Genomic DNA, 15,254 nt, shown 5'->3' on the forward strand with positions numbered 1-15,254 from the left:
TTCTATTTCTGCGACGTGTATTCCCTAAAAGATGATCACTCAGTATGTAGTTTTAAAGAGGTCCTATTATGCTCTTTTACAAAGTTTTTATTTTGTTTTGGGGGTGCACTAGAACATGCTCTCATGCGTATTGGTTCAAAAACCGCATAATTTTTCACATAATTTACATTATTACAATAGCTTTCTCCCCAGCCTGGCACAAATGGCTCGATTAGTTCCGGGTTTGATGAAGGCCCGCCTTCCGAAAAACAAAATGTGTTGTAATTGGTTAGTAGTCCCATTACGTTGTTTTAAAAAAGTTCTAGATGTTACATTATCCATTATTCATCAGAGTATTTATTAGCAGTTCATTCAAGTCTATGTACATTGTCATCATCTGCTATGTACATACAGTATACATACACAAAGCAAAATAAGTATTATTCTTTGGGGCTGTGTGACTGTAAATTAATCATATAGGACAGACAAATGACAGGAACATTTTGACCTCATTGGCAACGATAACAGGCCCTGGGTGAACATTTTCACGAAGATAGTGACAGGAAGTCATCTGCCAGACATCAAAGTAGATTACTCCATTAATATCGCTGAACATCTCTCCCATCACTGTGTTCAGCTGCATCGCATACCAATCACTTTGATAAATATTCTGTAAAAACACAAATCAGAATTAGAACTCCTTGCACAAGAACCTTTTTTTAGCAAATGAAGCTTTCAGTGCTTCCAAGCTTCCATACAATAAAATATAAAAATGCATAAAGACATCATTCGGGTGAGACAGAATAAACAAATTTACGGATTTAAAGATCAATAATAAATGATACTGTTAGACCTGGAATAAGCAAAGCTGGTTTGGACAAACTACATAAACTCTGTTGTTTGTATTTAGTGCTACTGTGACTATAGACATCCAACTGATCTGCCACAACATTAAAACCATTGACAAGTGAAGTGAAAGACTATATCAGTACAATGGTACATGCCAATGGGTGGGATATATTTAGCAGCAAGTGAACAGTTAAGTCTAGAACTTTTATGTGTTGGAAATAAGAAAAATGGGCAAGCGAAAAGATCTGAAAAGAGTGACTCTGACAAGGGCTAAATACTGACAGCTAGACAACAGAATTAGAGTATTTCCAGTCAGTAACAGAAAGGACAACCAGTGAACTGACATTAGGGTCATGGGCACCCAAGGCTCACTGATGCATGTGGGGTATGAAGGCTAGCCTGTCTGGTCTTAAGCTACCATAGCTCAAATTGCTCAAAGACTTCATGCTGGTCATTATCAAAAGTTGTCAGAACACAAAGTACATCAGAGTTAGTTGTATGGGGCTACGAAGTCTCAGACTGGGAAGAGTGACCATGATGGACCTATGAGCTTCAGAACCGCACCACGAAGCAACGGATGAAGGTAAATCCAGATACATTTGAAAATGGAGTTCTTTTTTTTAAATGCACACTGTCCACACTAGCATTTCCCAGCGTTTTACAAAAGTTTCTCATCCACACTGAAACGTAAGAAAAAGGTAAATTTGCTTTGTTTTCCTTGACGAAAACGCTGTCTCAATGTGGACGGAAGGCCAAAACGGAGAGAAAAATATGTGTTTTTAAACGTAAACGTATTAGTGTGGACGGGGTCTTAGATTAGGTGTTAGTTATCACATTATTAGCTTTTTTGTGTTAAGGAACCATCTGTTTGTGTATGTGCAAAAAAGGTGATCACTAAGGGGAAACACCCAGTCAAGTGCTACAGGAAGACGACTTGTGAGTTATGTATTTGGGTAAGGAGCACACATGTTCAGTTCTCGAGGTGAATGCACTCATTATAAAAAGTTTTCAATGAAGAAGCTCTGAGGCACAGTGAAAACTAAGTTCATGGGGATTGCAGATCGAACTGGCTGAGGAATTAAAAAAAAAGACATGTGGCTTTTTACATTTTGCAGTCACTAACTTGCTACTGCTAGTAGTCTTCAGATTTGGTACCATGTGTTGAGGCAGTGGTCGAGAGGTTCAAAGAAAACAGTTTTAAGATACTGGACATGTCTCTTCAGTGTTAATCAGAACCCTTCCCCATTGTTAAAGGTCTTAAAGTAGGGTCATCTGCTTCCCAAGAGTTTTATCCATCTCCTTGAACTCAACAAGAATTGGATTTCACCTCAAAGTTTGCATTCCTTCATGTTGTCATGCAACTTTAGGAATGCTGGTTTCTTGAGATTCTGTATATAGCCAGACAGGGAACATTTTTTTTTACTGAGGCTGTACCTCCCTTGGGGGTGTCCTAGGGATAGAATTTGAAGATCTTGGTCTTCTCAAAGGTAAGGGAATTAAAATGTTTTTCCCAGGGCTAGTTTTGCCTTGAAGGTTGTGTCTAGTGTAAGGGGCTGATATAACCAGGCCTTTGAGCTCTGCCCTCAGACTGGACACTGCTGCCTGGCCCAAAAGGAAGGGAGTAAATTTGGATTTAAAAAAATGTAGCTTTCCTTGTATTGGGCTTAAGGCTTGGGTAGTGGCAGTAGGGAATAGTGACACTTTCAGTTTTCAGACTGAGGTGTGCCTGAGTAGAGGAATTTCTTGAATTCCGAAGTTATGTCTTTTGAGTCTTATGTTGTGCCCACTGCTGCAGTGCTTGGCTGATGTGAAAAGTCATCCAGCTCCCCTGGAACACGCCACGTCGTACCAGCTCACCCTACGCCCTAGGAACCCCCAACATACCGCGCCTGCCCAACCCCAAACACTCCTGCATCCCGCCACGGCCACTCAGCGCTCAAATCCACCACGTCAGCCGGTCTCTTCGATGTCACATCAGCCGAGAGTCCCTGGCCAAGTTTGAGTTTATGGACATAATGAACATGGCGCTCCCACTGGAGTTTTCTGCCGCAATCCTCTCTCCTGAGTCTCCTTCATCTCCGCTGGTCCCACCCAGCTCTCCTGGGTCTCCTGGGTCTCCTTTGTCTCCGTTGATCCCGTCCAGCTCACCTGAGTCTCCTTCGTATACGCTGGTCCTGCCCAGCCCTCTTGAGTCTCCTTCATCTCCTCCTGAGCGTCCCCTTCTCCTGAGTGTCCTCCAGTGTCCGCTCCTCCTGAGCGCCCTCCAGTGTCCGCTCCTCCTGAGTGCTCTCCAGAGCCTGCTCTTCCAGAGCTCCCTCCAGAGCACCCTCCAGAGCTACCTCCAGAGCCAGCACTTACAGAGTTTGGGTATACATGCCCATAGCCACTGTGGCCGGGCTGAAAGCTGAGGCTGTCCAGCCATAGCTCCCTGAACTGTCTGCTCCGCCAGGGCCCCCCGAGCTCCCTGATCCGCCAAGGCATCCCGAGCTCCCTGATCCACCCTAGAGGCCTTCCTTGTCTCCACTATTCCTGTCCTGCACCAGCATCCAGGGCTAGTTTTGAGCACTTTGGTTTGTTTTCACTCCGAAGTGTCCTTCGGAGGGCGATATTTCCCATTTAGAATGCACTGTGGGTCTTATTGCTATGCTTTAGGCCTGCCTGCAAACATCTCCTTCAGACAAAGTAGTTGATGAGCTGTACTACAGGTGCCCTCAAATCAAGTTTTAGTTGTTTGCGCTGCACAGGTCAATTGTTGTATGACATTCAAGTACTGTGAGAGCTATAGAGAGCAGATGGCTCCTTATGCTATCGAATTGCTTTAGTCAGAGTCAACCAAACTCAGTCCTGGAGGGCCGATGTCCTGCAGAGTTTAGCTCTAACTCCAATTGACCATATGCATGGAGCATTATTTAGAACTTCCGCATAATGATAAGCCAGCTGGTAAACTTCAGCTGAAGCTCATTTAATATATGCTATATATAGAAAGAGACTTTTGAGACTCCTCTACTGCCTCGTTCTTATCATAAACTGCGAAAAATCGCAACATCGTAAATAATGATAGCGGCATGAACATTCAGTTTCATATTATTTAACATATAACATAACATATAATTTAAATGCCGAGCCTGGTAATTCCAGGAGAGTACCTGCATAGTTGTACATTTAAATACTGACAGCTAAACACTATCATAACGTGTTAAGGCTAACATTAGCTAGCTAGCAATGTTTCTCTTCAAGACATTTTAATCATATTCTTGATAATCAGTAACTTGCCTTCATAGTCATGAACCATTTTTAAAATCTTGTAATATTTTAAACACTTTATTATTTGTCAACACAACAGCTGTGCAATAAATCTCACTTCAAAGACTCACTTTTTATTTATAAAGACCACGTGAAAATGTCTCGTCACGGAATCAACGTCTTTTTAAGATGAAAATGACATGAAATTGCCCATATAACCCATATGGCAGCAGAGGATCAAGAAGCAAAACTCCCTAGTTTTTTCAAGACGTCTTGCTTTTCGATTTATTATAAAATTACTAGTATAATAAATTGTAGTACTTTTACCGCACTTAAGTATATAGCATAGCAAGTGCAGAAAGTCATTAAACTGAATAAATAATCTCAGACACAAACAGCCTATAAGTGTGAATTATTTAAATACTTATATATAGTTCACTACAAATTAAATAAGTTAAATATTATTGGTATAAGAATTAAATAATGCACTCAATAAGAATCCATATGAATTTGAAATATTTTAGATAATTCAATAACTACATCTTTTAAGCTTTATTTTGAACTGTAAAAGCTATTAAATAGCCTATATTTAACCAACACAAACTTGTTACTTCTGTAGTTGTGTTACTCTGAATTTAGTCCGAATCATTTAATGCACAGCTCTTTTTTTTACATCAGCTTGTCAGATGTTTAGGCTGGTTATTAATGTCAATCATATCAATGACTCGTGCATATTAAGCCGATTTACTCACATATTTTTGTGAGTAAACTCGGGTTTGTCATTCTTGAAATTGTATACATGAACGTCTGGTCCTCTTACACAAAAAAACCTTTTCTTCGATTGTGAATGGATTATGTAGAGAAAACAAGCAAAATAAACTTCTATTACGGCACAGTACAGTTTACCGTAAATGACTTAGCTGGCTCGGCTAAAACTTTTGGCTCTTGCCCCCTTCCACTTTAAGTGTATTAAAATATGTACATACATAAAATCAGTCTTAAATGTTTAGAATGACATGAGAATAAGTAAACGATGACTACGAATTTTCATTTTTAGATGAACTATCCTTTTCTGGACTTTAACATAAAGACAGAATAACAAATGCACCATATTTTCTTGTTTACCATAAATATTACCAGAATAAAACAAGACAGAAAATGATTTGAAAAGGTAGGACTGGAAGTGACCAGGTGTACCTTTAGTCCTGCAGTGTTTCCAGACTTGATGATGACAGTTGTCTGTGGTGCACGGCTCAGCAGCGCAACAACAGACTGACGGATTTTGGCCACTTCATGAATGTAAAATGTTACTGGGTGAAAAACCAGATGGGCAAAGATTGTGAAGACAACAACTGCATGACGCCCACCAGCTATGTCATCAATGTCATTGGCAATATAATGCAGGTCCGTAATGAGCATTTTAGTAAAACGCAAGGGAACACCATGTGGCTTCCAGTGAACAATGATATTATTTTTCAACTCCACAGCCATCAGGGGTCCACCTGTACGAGGAGTGTGGAGATCCATTCTTTTTAGACCTAATAAAGATAAGAAAAACTTACATTAAACTTAATTTCATAATTTCATTACACTAGATGCAAAATATCAAACCAAGTAGTTTCTGCAAACAAATGCTGCATGAACTTTTCTCAGAACTAAGCCATTTTGTAATGGCATTTTGCATGTTTTGATTGAGAAGATTGACACATGGTTGACAACATAATTGAATAATTACAACAAAGTCATTTCAATGAATAACTTGCCTGGCACATTTCTTTCTAAATACTCAAACCACTGCCTTGTGGTGGAGTCTCCCAACAAGTAGACGATCTTGTTTTTAAGACAATTTCCCATTTGGGCAGAATTGAACTGCTGGTTGTTGCATACAAAAGACTTCCAAACATCTTTGAAATAGAACCCAGCAGGAACCGGTGTTGGCAAGCCAGATCTGCATCTTTCCATTGTGCCTAAAGCAAAGAAACATTTATCTGAAAAGACTGTGTCAACATTATGCATATTCTTCATTCACATTAGAACATTACATCAGACTGACATTAGACATGTCTTCTGACATGTGACCTGTGTATATTTTGGCCATGTTCTATTTGGGAAAAAAAGTAAGAGAAAGCAGAAGACAGTGTATCAAACATAAAACAAGAATTTTGCTAGATTTTTGGTTTATAGTGTATAAATTGGTTTATGGAATGAATATTAAATTTGCTGAAACATTGCCAATGTGTGCATGATACAAGATTAAGATGAATAAGAATAAAATGACAGAGGCATTTTAGTGTCACCCACTTGAATAAATAAAATATTAAAACAGAGTTATGCGTTTATTAAACTACAATTTCTCAATTTCTCCTCATCCCTTTCCAAACAGGGAAAGAAATGGTCAAAATATGTTACTACATTCTCTGTTAACATACCGTTGACTGCAGTGTTGGGAAGGACATTTATGTTTATTTTGTCTCCAGCAATGGCAGCATTTGTTAATTTCCTGTGAAGAAGTAGTCATATATATTTTCATAAAACATTTTTGTTTTATCATTTTCATGAAAATAGATTAAAATACTTTGAAACTTACTTTGCAAAAATTTTATTCTCAAAAGCATTTAAAGGGCTTTCCACAATTCCCCTCGAGTGATGAACAATTTTGTCACAGGAAAGTTTCTTCGGTCTCTCACACTGCCACGTTGTCCCTGTTTTTACATCTTTATACTCACAGCAGCAGTTGCCTTTACTCCAACTTCCACCTCCACCCCACTTGAGATTACATTCTACAACTTCATTGATCCTGGTGTCATTGGGTCCTGATCCTTCAAAGTAGCCTTGATAGTGGCTGCGTGGGAATGAAGACTCCCTGTATTTTTTAAGAATCTGCACAACCTCACTGGAGTGCTCGAGACGTACAAAAACTTGTGCCTGACCTTCCCAGGGCAGAAGAAGAAGAACAGAGTAAGTCCCATTTTGATGATCCACAACCTCCCCGTACACACTCGCCTTCAAGAAGAATGGAAAAGGTTTAGTGAAATGCAGGCAATTTATGTTTGTTGGTAAAGCAAGCTTAAAAGCATAAACATATGTAATATTTATAAAATGTATAATACAAAATAAACACACCTTTAGCTTTGAATTGAAAAGCTTTGCTTTGAAAAAATCTCCTCCATATCTTTTCAGGTTCTTTTTGTGGTCTCTGGCTGTGATAATAACGGAGATGTTTTCTCCCACTTTGTAACTCTTTTTGAGTCCCACAATAGAGAATGTTGAGTGGGCTGGACTTGTGCTCATATCCAGAGAAGTGATTTCTTGATCTGGACCAGGCCAGTCTAGAGCCTTCTGTAGTCTTTTCCACTCCTCATCACTGATTTCCATGTCAAGTGTGGATATTGCATAAGAATGACTGCTATCATTATTTCGAGGAGCTGGTTTAGGTCTGGGGGGTGGAAAATATGACATTTGGATCCCAATATTCAATCCCCATAGAGCCTGAGAGAGGACAAGGATATCAATCACACCAAATTCCATTTTTTCCCAATAAGTAAATGTTTAAAATTTAGTGTACACTGTAACAAAATTCCACCTATATCGACTTAAAAACCTAAGTTAATTTGCTGCCTCATATTTTTAATTAAAATCAACACTAGAAAAGATATGAGAAACTCAAACTCAAACTGTTTTGTAAATAATGTTACCCAATCTAGTAAATATAATTTACACTGACCAAAATTATAAACGCAACACTTTTGTTTCCCCCCTATTTTGTAATGACTCTGGGCTGCGGACTTTTCCCTTCCCCACCAGAGGTCACTTTCTCCCTTCCTCCAGCACCCCACTCCTCTAAATCACATACACCTGTCCCATCACACACAACAATCACACCTCTGATCACACAGCTGTTCACAATTACCACGGACTATATAGTTTCCCATCTCGCACGAGTCGCACCACTCCTGGTTTCATTGTCTTCTGATGTCTGTCCCTCATGTTCCGGATCTCTGTACTCAGCTAGTGTTTTCAGTTCTGTCTGTGTTGCATTTCAAGTCGTGTTTGTGCCGTGTTGGCCTTTTGTTTGTGTTTTGTTTGTTTATTGTTGAATTAAAATTAACCTTTCCTGCATTTTGGACCCTCCTCTTATGGGCCCATCCCCCTTGACCGTCAAGTTCATTTTATTTTCGACATAGCGCCAGATCACAATAGAAGTCATTTGAGGTTATCTTTCCTATTGAACAGGTCTATACATTGTTCTTTTATTAAACAAACTACATTGACTTATGTTATTTATCTTATTTACATGGAGGCATGTCATTTCTGTCTCTACATGGTCGCGCGTTTACAGTGTCTCCTCCGCGAAAACACGGACTGGATCGCGGACTCCATTAATAAAAAACGGAATTTACTATAGCGCGGAATGCCACGGAATTCGTTGATTTTTGGATTAATAAATCAAAAGTTGGTCTGTCACTTAATTCAAATCGCGATATGGACTAGTGTCTGTGAAAACTGAAATGCAAAAAGACCGTTTTAATATGAATCCTGCATGTTCCGTATGTATGAATGGCGGATGGATGGCGTTTTTATAACATTAAACAATATATATATGATAAAAAAAATTATATTACAACAAGATAAACCACTTAATTGTAGAAAAAAAAATACTACAATTATTATTAAAAAGTTTTAAACTGAATATAATTTTTCTTCCATGAATTGATTTTAACAGTAAACCTCTGTTTGTTTGCCAAAAATAAATAAATGTTTATACTTTCATTTGATTATCAGGAAAATGAAAACACACAAGAACTTCTATAAAAAAAATAAAAAAATAAATAAAAAGATTGTTAAGAGTTTTGGACTTATTATTTATTTGGACTTATTTGGACTTTGCTGAAATAAATGTTTTCTTTATTACACAAAGTAGGCTAAAGTACCGGGAAATATGTGCAACCATCTCTCTACATTGCTATATATTAAAGATACTTGTATGGTGATCATTTTACTCATTCAGTTATCATTCTTGTCTCTCTCTCTCTCTCTCTCTTCATGGCGGTGGTAGAGGCGTTCCTACGGGGGATGTCGGCCGCACCGGTGCGCGATCACAGGATGCCAGCGAGTGCCAACCAGTTCCTGAATCCGATCCCGTTCCTCTGGCGGCGGTGCCCGCTCACGTTCCTCTGGCGGCAGTGCTCACTGACGTTCCTCTGGCGGCGGTGCCCGCTGACGTTTCTCTGGCGGCGGTGCCTGCTGACGTTCCTCGGACGGCGGCGGTGCCCGCTCACGTTCCTCGGACGGCGGCGGTGCCCGCTCACGTTCCTCCAGCGGCGATGCCCACTGACGTTTCTCCGGCGGCGGTGCCCACTGACGTTCCTCTGGCGGCAGTGCTCACTGACGTTCCTCTGGCGGCGGTGCCCGCTCACGTTCCTTTGGCGGCAGTGCTCACTGACGTTCCTCTGGCGGCGGTGCCCGCTGACGTTCCTCTGGCGCCGGTGCCCACTGTCGTTTCTCTGGCGGCGGTGCCCGCTCACGTTCTTCCGGCGGCGGTACCCGCTCACGTTCCTCTAGCGGCGATGCCCGCTCACGTTCCTCTGGCGGCGATGCCCGCTCACGTTCCTCTGGCGGCGGTGCTCGCTGACGTTCCTCTGATGGCAGTGGTGCCTGCTCACGTTCCTCTGGCGGCAGGGCCCGCTGACGTTTCTCTGGCGCCGGTGCCCGCTGACGTTCCTCTGGCGGCGGTGCCTGCTGACGTTCCTCTGGCGGCGGGGCCCGCGGACGTTTTTCCTGGGTCCGGTCGCGCCCTGCTCGAGCTCCCGTGCCCTATGCTGGTCTCGCCCAGCCTCCCGGAACCTTCGTCTCCGGCCCTGCTGCCGCTGCACGGGCCTGGCCCACCATCCCTCCCCCTGTTTTACCAGTCCCCTGTTCCACCTCCCTCCAGACTTGTTCGGCCTCAGGGATTATTGCACAAGTGTTCCTTAGGCTGGCCACAATAAAAGGCCTTGCTAAAATATGAATATTGCTAAAATATGCATAAATATTTTGATAACTAACTTAATTAAGGGGAGACACTGCAGGCAAAAACACAGTTTTTTCATGCACTTGTCAAGTTTGAGATTTTGGGCTTTTTGGTTTTTAATAAAGTGTTTTTTTAGACTAGTGGAAAGAAAACATCCAAAAGACATCATTAACCCTTTAAGCGGTACGGTCCCACATCTGGGATTTAGAACGTTCGGTGACGTCACACAACTGTAAAATTCAAACTGCGCTTTGGCGCGTTGGCTGGCGCTAAGCCAGAGACGGACGAGCTCTGCGCTTGTCATATAATCACATTGCATTGTTTTAACCACTTAATGCTTATTTTAGGTTTCAGACATTTAAATACACATAAGTACTAGTAAAACGATACATTTAGAGTTTGTAAAATACACACATATGTATATGGAAGCAGCAAACAGCAGTCTATTCAAATATAATTTGCCGATGTGTTTTATTCATATCAGATACACATAGTCTAAGTAACTAAAAAGTTCACTCTTAACTGAAAGGATATATACAGAAGCAATGCTGAGGCAAGATATTACAGCAAATGACAATTAAAACCACTTAAAAATTTATTTACTCATGCATTATTTATCAGACGTTATAGTAGTGCATTTAAATACGTATTTTTTTTCCATAAAGAAATTGTGTATTATTACACATTTATAAGTTATTAAATAACTTTTTATAGTTTAACTTCACCATTGTATTATATGTATTATATGTATATTGCTTTTTATAAAAATATAAAACATTTTTGATCAGGCATTACCGCCGGGATCCTAAAGGGGACCCGATTCCGGGGCGGACTCAATTGCTGCGTCCGAAATCGCATACTGCTTCAGTAGGTACTACATTTAAATTCAAGCGTACTTCATGACCGTTAAAACAGTACGTTCTATATAGTATGAATATGGGTAGTATGAATGGAATTCGGACGTACTACATCTGCCGCGTCTCCACTTTCCACCATTTTTCAAATAATGACTCCTCTCCTGGAGCCTGAAGTGTCCATCGGATGCGTACTGCAGAATTCGGGTGGAAGCAGTAGGTCATCCGGGTACTTCTCGCCTACTGTATTTCGAATACACCGGCTGTATTCGGAGTTCAGGACTCTCTGAACGGCAGCGCGAACAAACATGGCGACGCCCATCTCACATTACGATCCAGATCATTTAGGGTTTTAAACGACGAAACACACTAATTCACACATATTTGTGAATCGGAATATCAGATAGCTCATGGCATGATAAGCAAGTGTGTTGAGTATTCTGAATAAAAAAAGGAAAAACGAAATAAAAGCGATCTATCTGTCATACAGTGTTATTGTGTCTGTGTTGTGTCACGTGACAAGCTTGACGCGTCGCCATGGAAACAATAAGGGCAAACGTTCTAAAATAACGGTCGCTTAAAAAAAAAACTCACTCTGGGGGGTCCGCTAGAATATTTTAAACTCACCACTGAAAGGGTTAAGTGTTTCTTTTATAGCACTATTTGTGTCAATAGATGTCAATTACAATACATCATTTTAAAGGCCGTTTTCTCAAAATTAGTTTTTCTTCCTACACGAAGCCATAAATCTAACTTCGGTGTCACTTACACACACCAAACTTTACATTTTTACAAATTAGCAAATTATTTCATTCAATAATGCCTCATTTACACATTTAAACGTAACATTTTAGAAAACTTTTTTTTAATTATCAACTAAGTAAGGTGATAACTATTCTATTTTTTTACCCTACAAACCTGCAGTGTCTCTCCTTTAATTTCAATTTACAAAGAGTTATATTTCTTTTCTTAAACAAAATAAAACCAATCAACTGACATTTAATTTTTAATCTTAAATTGTATGCATTTCTGAAACAATATGTTGAACACTAAAGTTTTAACCTTCACATAAAAAGACTAAACAGGGAGTAAAATTAAATAAAAACTGAATTATAATAATTAATAATTATAATAAATAAATCAGCAATCACACCAGGAAGCAGAGGTAAGTGATACGAATCAACTGGTATATTGAGATCAACAGATGTAAACAAAGCAACGGTCTGTGGTGATCATGGTGACTGAGACTCCCTAACAAAATCTTAGTGTAATTACTAAACATTTTAGTCGAATGCTTCTTGGCATGGTACAATAAAAGTGTACAGCTGCTAAGATACAGGGGGGTGGGTCAACTTACCCACTGGCTCAATTTACCCCACTATTCCCTACCTTTGCTGTCTATGGAGGACCAGAGAGCTCTTTAATTTGAAAATGGAACCTGAAACCTGACAGCTGAATAAATAAGCTTTCCACTGATGTGTGGTTTGTTAGGATAGGACAATATGGCTGAGATACAACTATTTTAAAATTTGGAATCTGAGAGTGCAATAAAATCAAAATATTGAGAAAAATTCAGGGTCAGGGTCACAAATATCTTAACTTGTTATCGGAAGGTGAACAGGTTTGGAACGACATTACGGTGAATAATTAATGACAGAATTTTCATTTTGGGGAACTGTCCCTTTAAGCACCTGCTTTAGCTGTGAAAACTGAGCATTGTTTGGGAATGCAGATTCTATCACGTTCTTATCCTGCAGTTAGCTACACTTTTCCGCCTTCAAACCATCTGTAAATATAGGTGAGTAAACGGAAATGACTTGTGTCTAAATATAGCCTAGTTGTCTATGTACATAAATGAGTGAGTCATTCCTTACTTCTTCTAAGTCAAATCCATTTTGACCTACTTTCCAGGGAGTTAAACAACTAAAGTGCATCTGGTTTAGTTTTCTAAATGCCAATTTAGGTATACAATACCAAAAGGTATGATGTTTTTATGTTTGCTGTCATACAAAGACAATGCCTGTGCTCTGACTTTGGTTATATTTACTTACGTTTGGCGCCATCTTGTGACAAACACTGGACAACCACAATTAACAGTGGAAAATTTCAACATTAATCTATTTAAATTGTCTTACTAACGTACATAGTTTGAATGTTAGTCACGTGGTACTATATCGTTTCGCGGAAGGATAAAAATGTTAATTTAAAACAAATATGCCAATAAAAGGTTTCAAATTCATATTCATGTCCAGTCAGTCCGTGTTTGGCAAACTAAATAATATATTTAGTTTATATATTTAGGAACACATTCCCTAGGATTTTTTTTTTTTTTTTTTTTGGCGTTTTAGGCATCTGAAAAGTGGCTGATTAAATCAAGCGACAAAAGACGTATAAGTCGGCAACACTAGGTCTGTATTTATACAATTCTCAATATGTATTTTTTCTGTAGTAGTAATGGCAAAGCTCCATTACTCTAATCTTCCGTGCCACATGATGCTTCAGAAATTATTAATACGTTGACGTGTTGCCTAACTGCGCAAATAATAACCACAAAACCATTGCAAATATTATCCGTTTAAAACGGTTGTGAAGCTTAATGAAGTTTGGAGGCGTATTTATCAGGATTTTTTGATGAAGACAAAGATTGAAATTGAAAAAACAAACCAGAAATACACCTTCATTGTAAAATTATAAATTAGATAATGAAGTAAATAATATTCGGCTAAAATGCAAGCTAAAAAACACACAGTACAGCCTAAAAATGTGTTCAAGAGTTTCAGAAAGGAAGAGCAGAAGACACAAGGACAAACATTTTCCACATGAATATATCCAAAACGGGATTTTATTACAAGCCTTATTAAACTTCGGGGCAACAGGCTATTTTAGATGGGCTAGAATGTGAAAGATTTGTCCCGTACTGAAATCTCAACATGCATTTATGTTATTATTACACTTACAGACGAATCACATATTGTAACTTATTTTTAGCGTGAACAACCAGGTGAATCTTGTGAGAAAAAAAAATGGATTTCAAAATTAATCATGCGGAAAGCTTCAGTTCAAGCCACAGGCGATTCGACACCCGCTCTGTTGTATAAAAAAATGTACACTGTTTAAACAATATTTTTTCCAACCCTTTAGTCAGTCAGCGGCAAACCTATGGGCAGGACAAATGCGGAGAATGTTGAATATCCTTTTGTATCTTTCCTTTGGTGGAATTTATACGAGGCGTTGTTTTTAAACCAGTTCATCACAGTTTTTTGATTATGAAATAATACACTCGTAAACAGGAATAAAGACAAGTAGGTATAAATTACATTTAAATAATATACTGAGGTATAGTGAATAGGAATTTAAAGAGGAATTTATTTGATTACAATTGACATCCTGGATATTAATATGTTTGTTTTTTTCCTTGGCTGATGAGCTGTATGATCGTTCTAATGAATCGTAGGCTACTAACTTCAATATTGTCAAATCAAGTCCACCACAATGCAGACAACGTCATGACCCCCCCCCCCCCCCCCCCCAATATATTAAACATAAAAATCTATTGATTTTACTATTTAAAACTACACTTTTTTACGCTTACATTTAAATTCTTAATTGTTAGCAAAATTCAGATACATACAAATTTCGATTGAACTAAATGCCACACATCCATTTTCTTGCCAGGTAGAAATACAATTCTTATTTAATGATTACTTTAAAGTCTGAATTATTAATTAATATCATTTTGCTCAAGAACTTACCAGACAGGATGATGTGCAAAGAAAACATGCCAGTAGTAATAAACATTGTCTTAACCTGCTGACTGACAACACACAAAAATTAGCTACTTCTAATAACTTCAAAGCATGAAATAATTTTGACCAATATGACAAAAGCAAAAATTACCTGGTGGGTTTGATTTCTTCATGAATGGTATCACCATGACTAAGTCCACTGTTCTCATAGAAGAATTTTACGTCAGCTTGTGAGCTAAGTACATGTTCTCCGACATCAAACCACTGTCCTATTAAACTGGTCACACTGCTCTGAAAACGTAGAGTGACTTGACATTTAGTTGGCACAACACAGCTGTCCTCCGTAATGCTTTTTTTGTTTAGGCAGTTTGCCTTTGTTTGTGAGGAGATTGACATTATATGCTTTTGGAACTATAGAATTCGGCAGTTCTTCTCCTGTTTATCAAAAAAAAAAAAAAAAAGAGAGAGAGAAAGAGAGAGTGTAGACACGGTGGCTCTGTGACACTTTCACATTATTCCCTTCTTTTCTTGTAAGAAAAATCTACCACAAGGAACACTGATAAAAAATGTTTT

General features: G+C 39.0%; 1 protein-coding gene across 3 annotated transcripts; it reads right to left on the minus strand.

Moving 5' to 3' along the window:
• Positions 1–313: 313 nt before the first annotated feature.
• On the minus strand, positions 314–15,028 carry LOC141300977 (NXPE family member 3-like). Of its 3 annotated transcripts, none has more exons than XM_073831249.1 (8): positions 14,833–15,028; positions 14,688–14,745; positions 7,195–7,560; positions 6,659–7,074; positions 6,501–6,571; positions 5,835–6,038; positions 5,269–5,609; positions 314–649 (listed from the first exon to the last, which is right to left on the minus strand). In XM_073831249.1, the coding sequence occupies exons 3-8, from the start codon at positions 7,528–7,530 to the stop codon at positions 452–454; spliced, it is 1,566 nt and encodes a 521-aa protein (XP_073687350.1). In that variant the 5' UTR covers positions 7,531–7,560; positions 14,688–14,745; positions 14,833–15,028; the 3' UTR covers positions 314–451. The 3 variants fall into 3 exon arrangements, with proteins under 3 accessions (XP_073687350.1, XP_073687349.1, XP_073687351.1); XM_073831248.1 differs by having other exon boundaries at positions 14,688–14,749; positions 14,833–15,026; XM_073831250.1 differs by lacking the exon at positions 14,688–14,745 and having other exon boundaries at positions 14,833–15,026.
• Positions 15,029–15,254: the final 226 nt, after the last annotated feature.

This window comes from Garra rufa, chromosome 24 (genome assembly GCF_049309525.1).
Source record: "Garra rufa chromosome 24, GarRuf1.0, whole genome shotgun sequence".
Lineage (NCBI taxonomy): Eukaryota > Metazoa > Chordata > Actinopteri > Cypriniformes > Cyprinidae > Garra > Garra rufa.

Bases quoted from the DNA above. Each gene is read 5' to 3' on its own strand.
- LOC141300977 (XM_073831248.1), bottom strand. From the start codon at position 14,890: ATGAGAACAGTGGACTTAGTCATGGTGATACCATTCATGAAGAAATCA. The intron at 6,039-6,500 runs GTATGTTAACAG...TCTTTGCTTTAG, and splicing joins TCCCAACACTGCAGTCAACG to GCACAATGGAAAGATGCAGA. The intron at 5,610-5,834 runs GCAAGTTATTCA...TATCTTTATTAG, and splicing joins TTTAGAAAGAAATGTGCCAG to GTCTAAAAAGAATGGATCTC.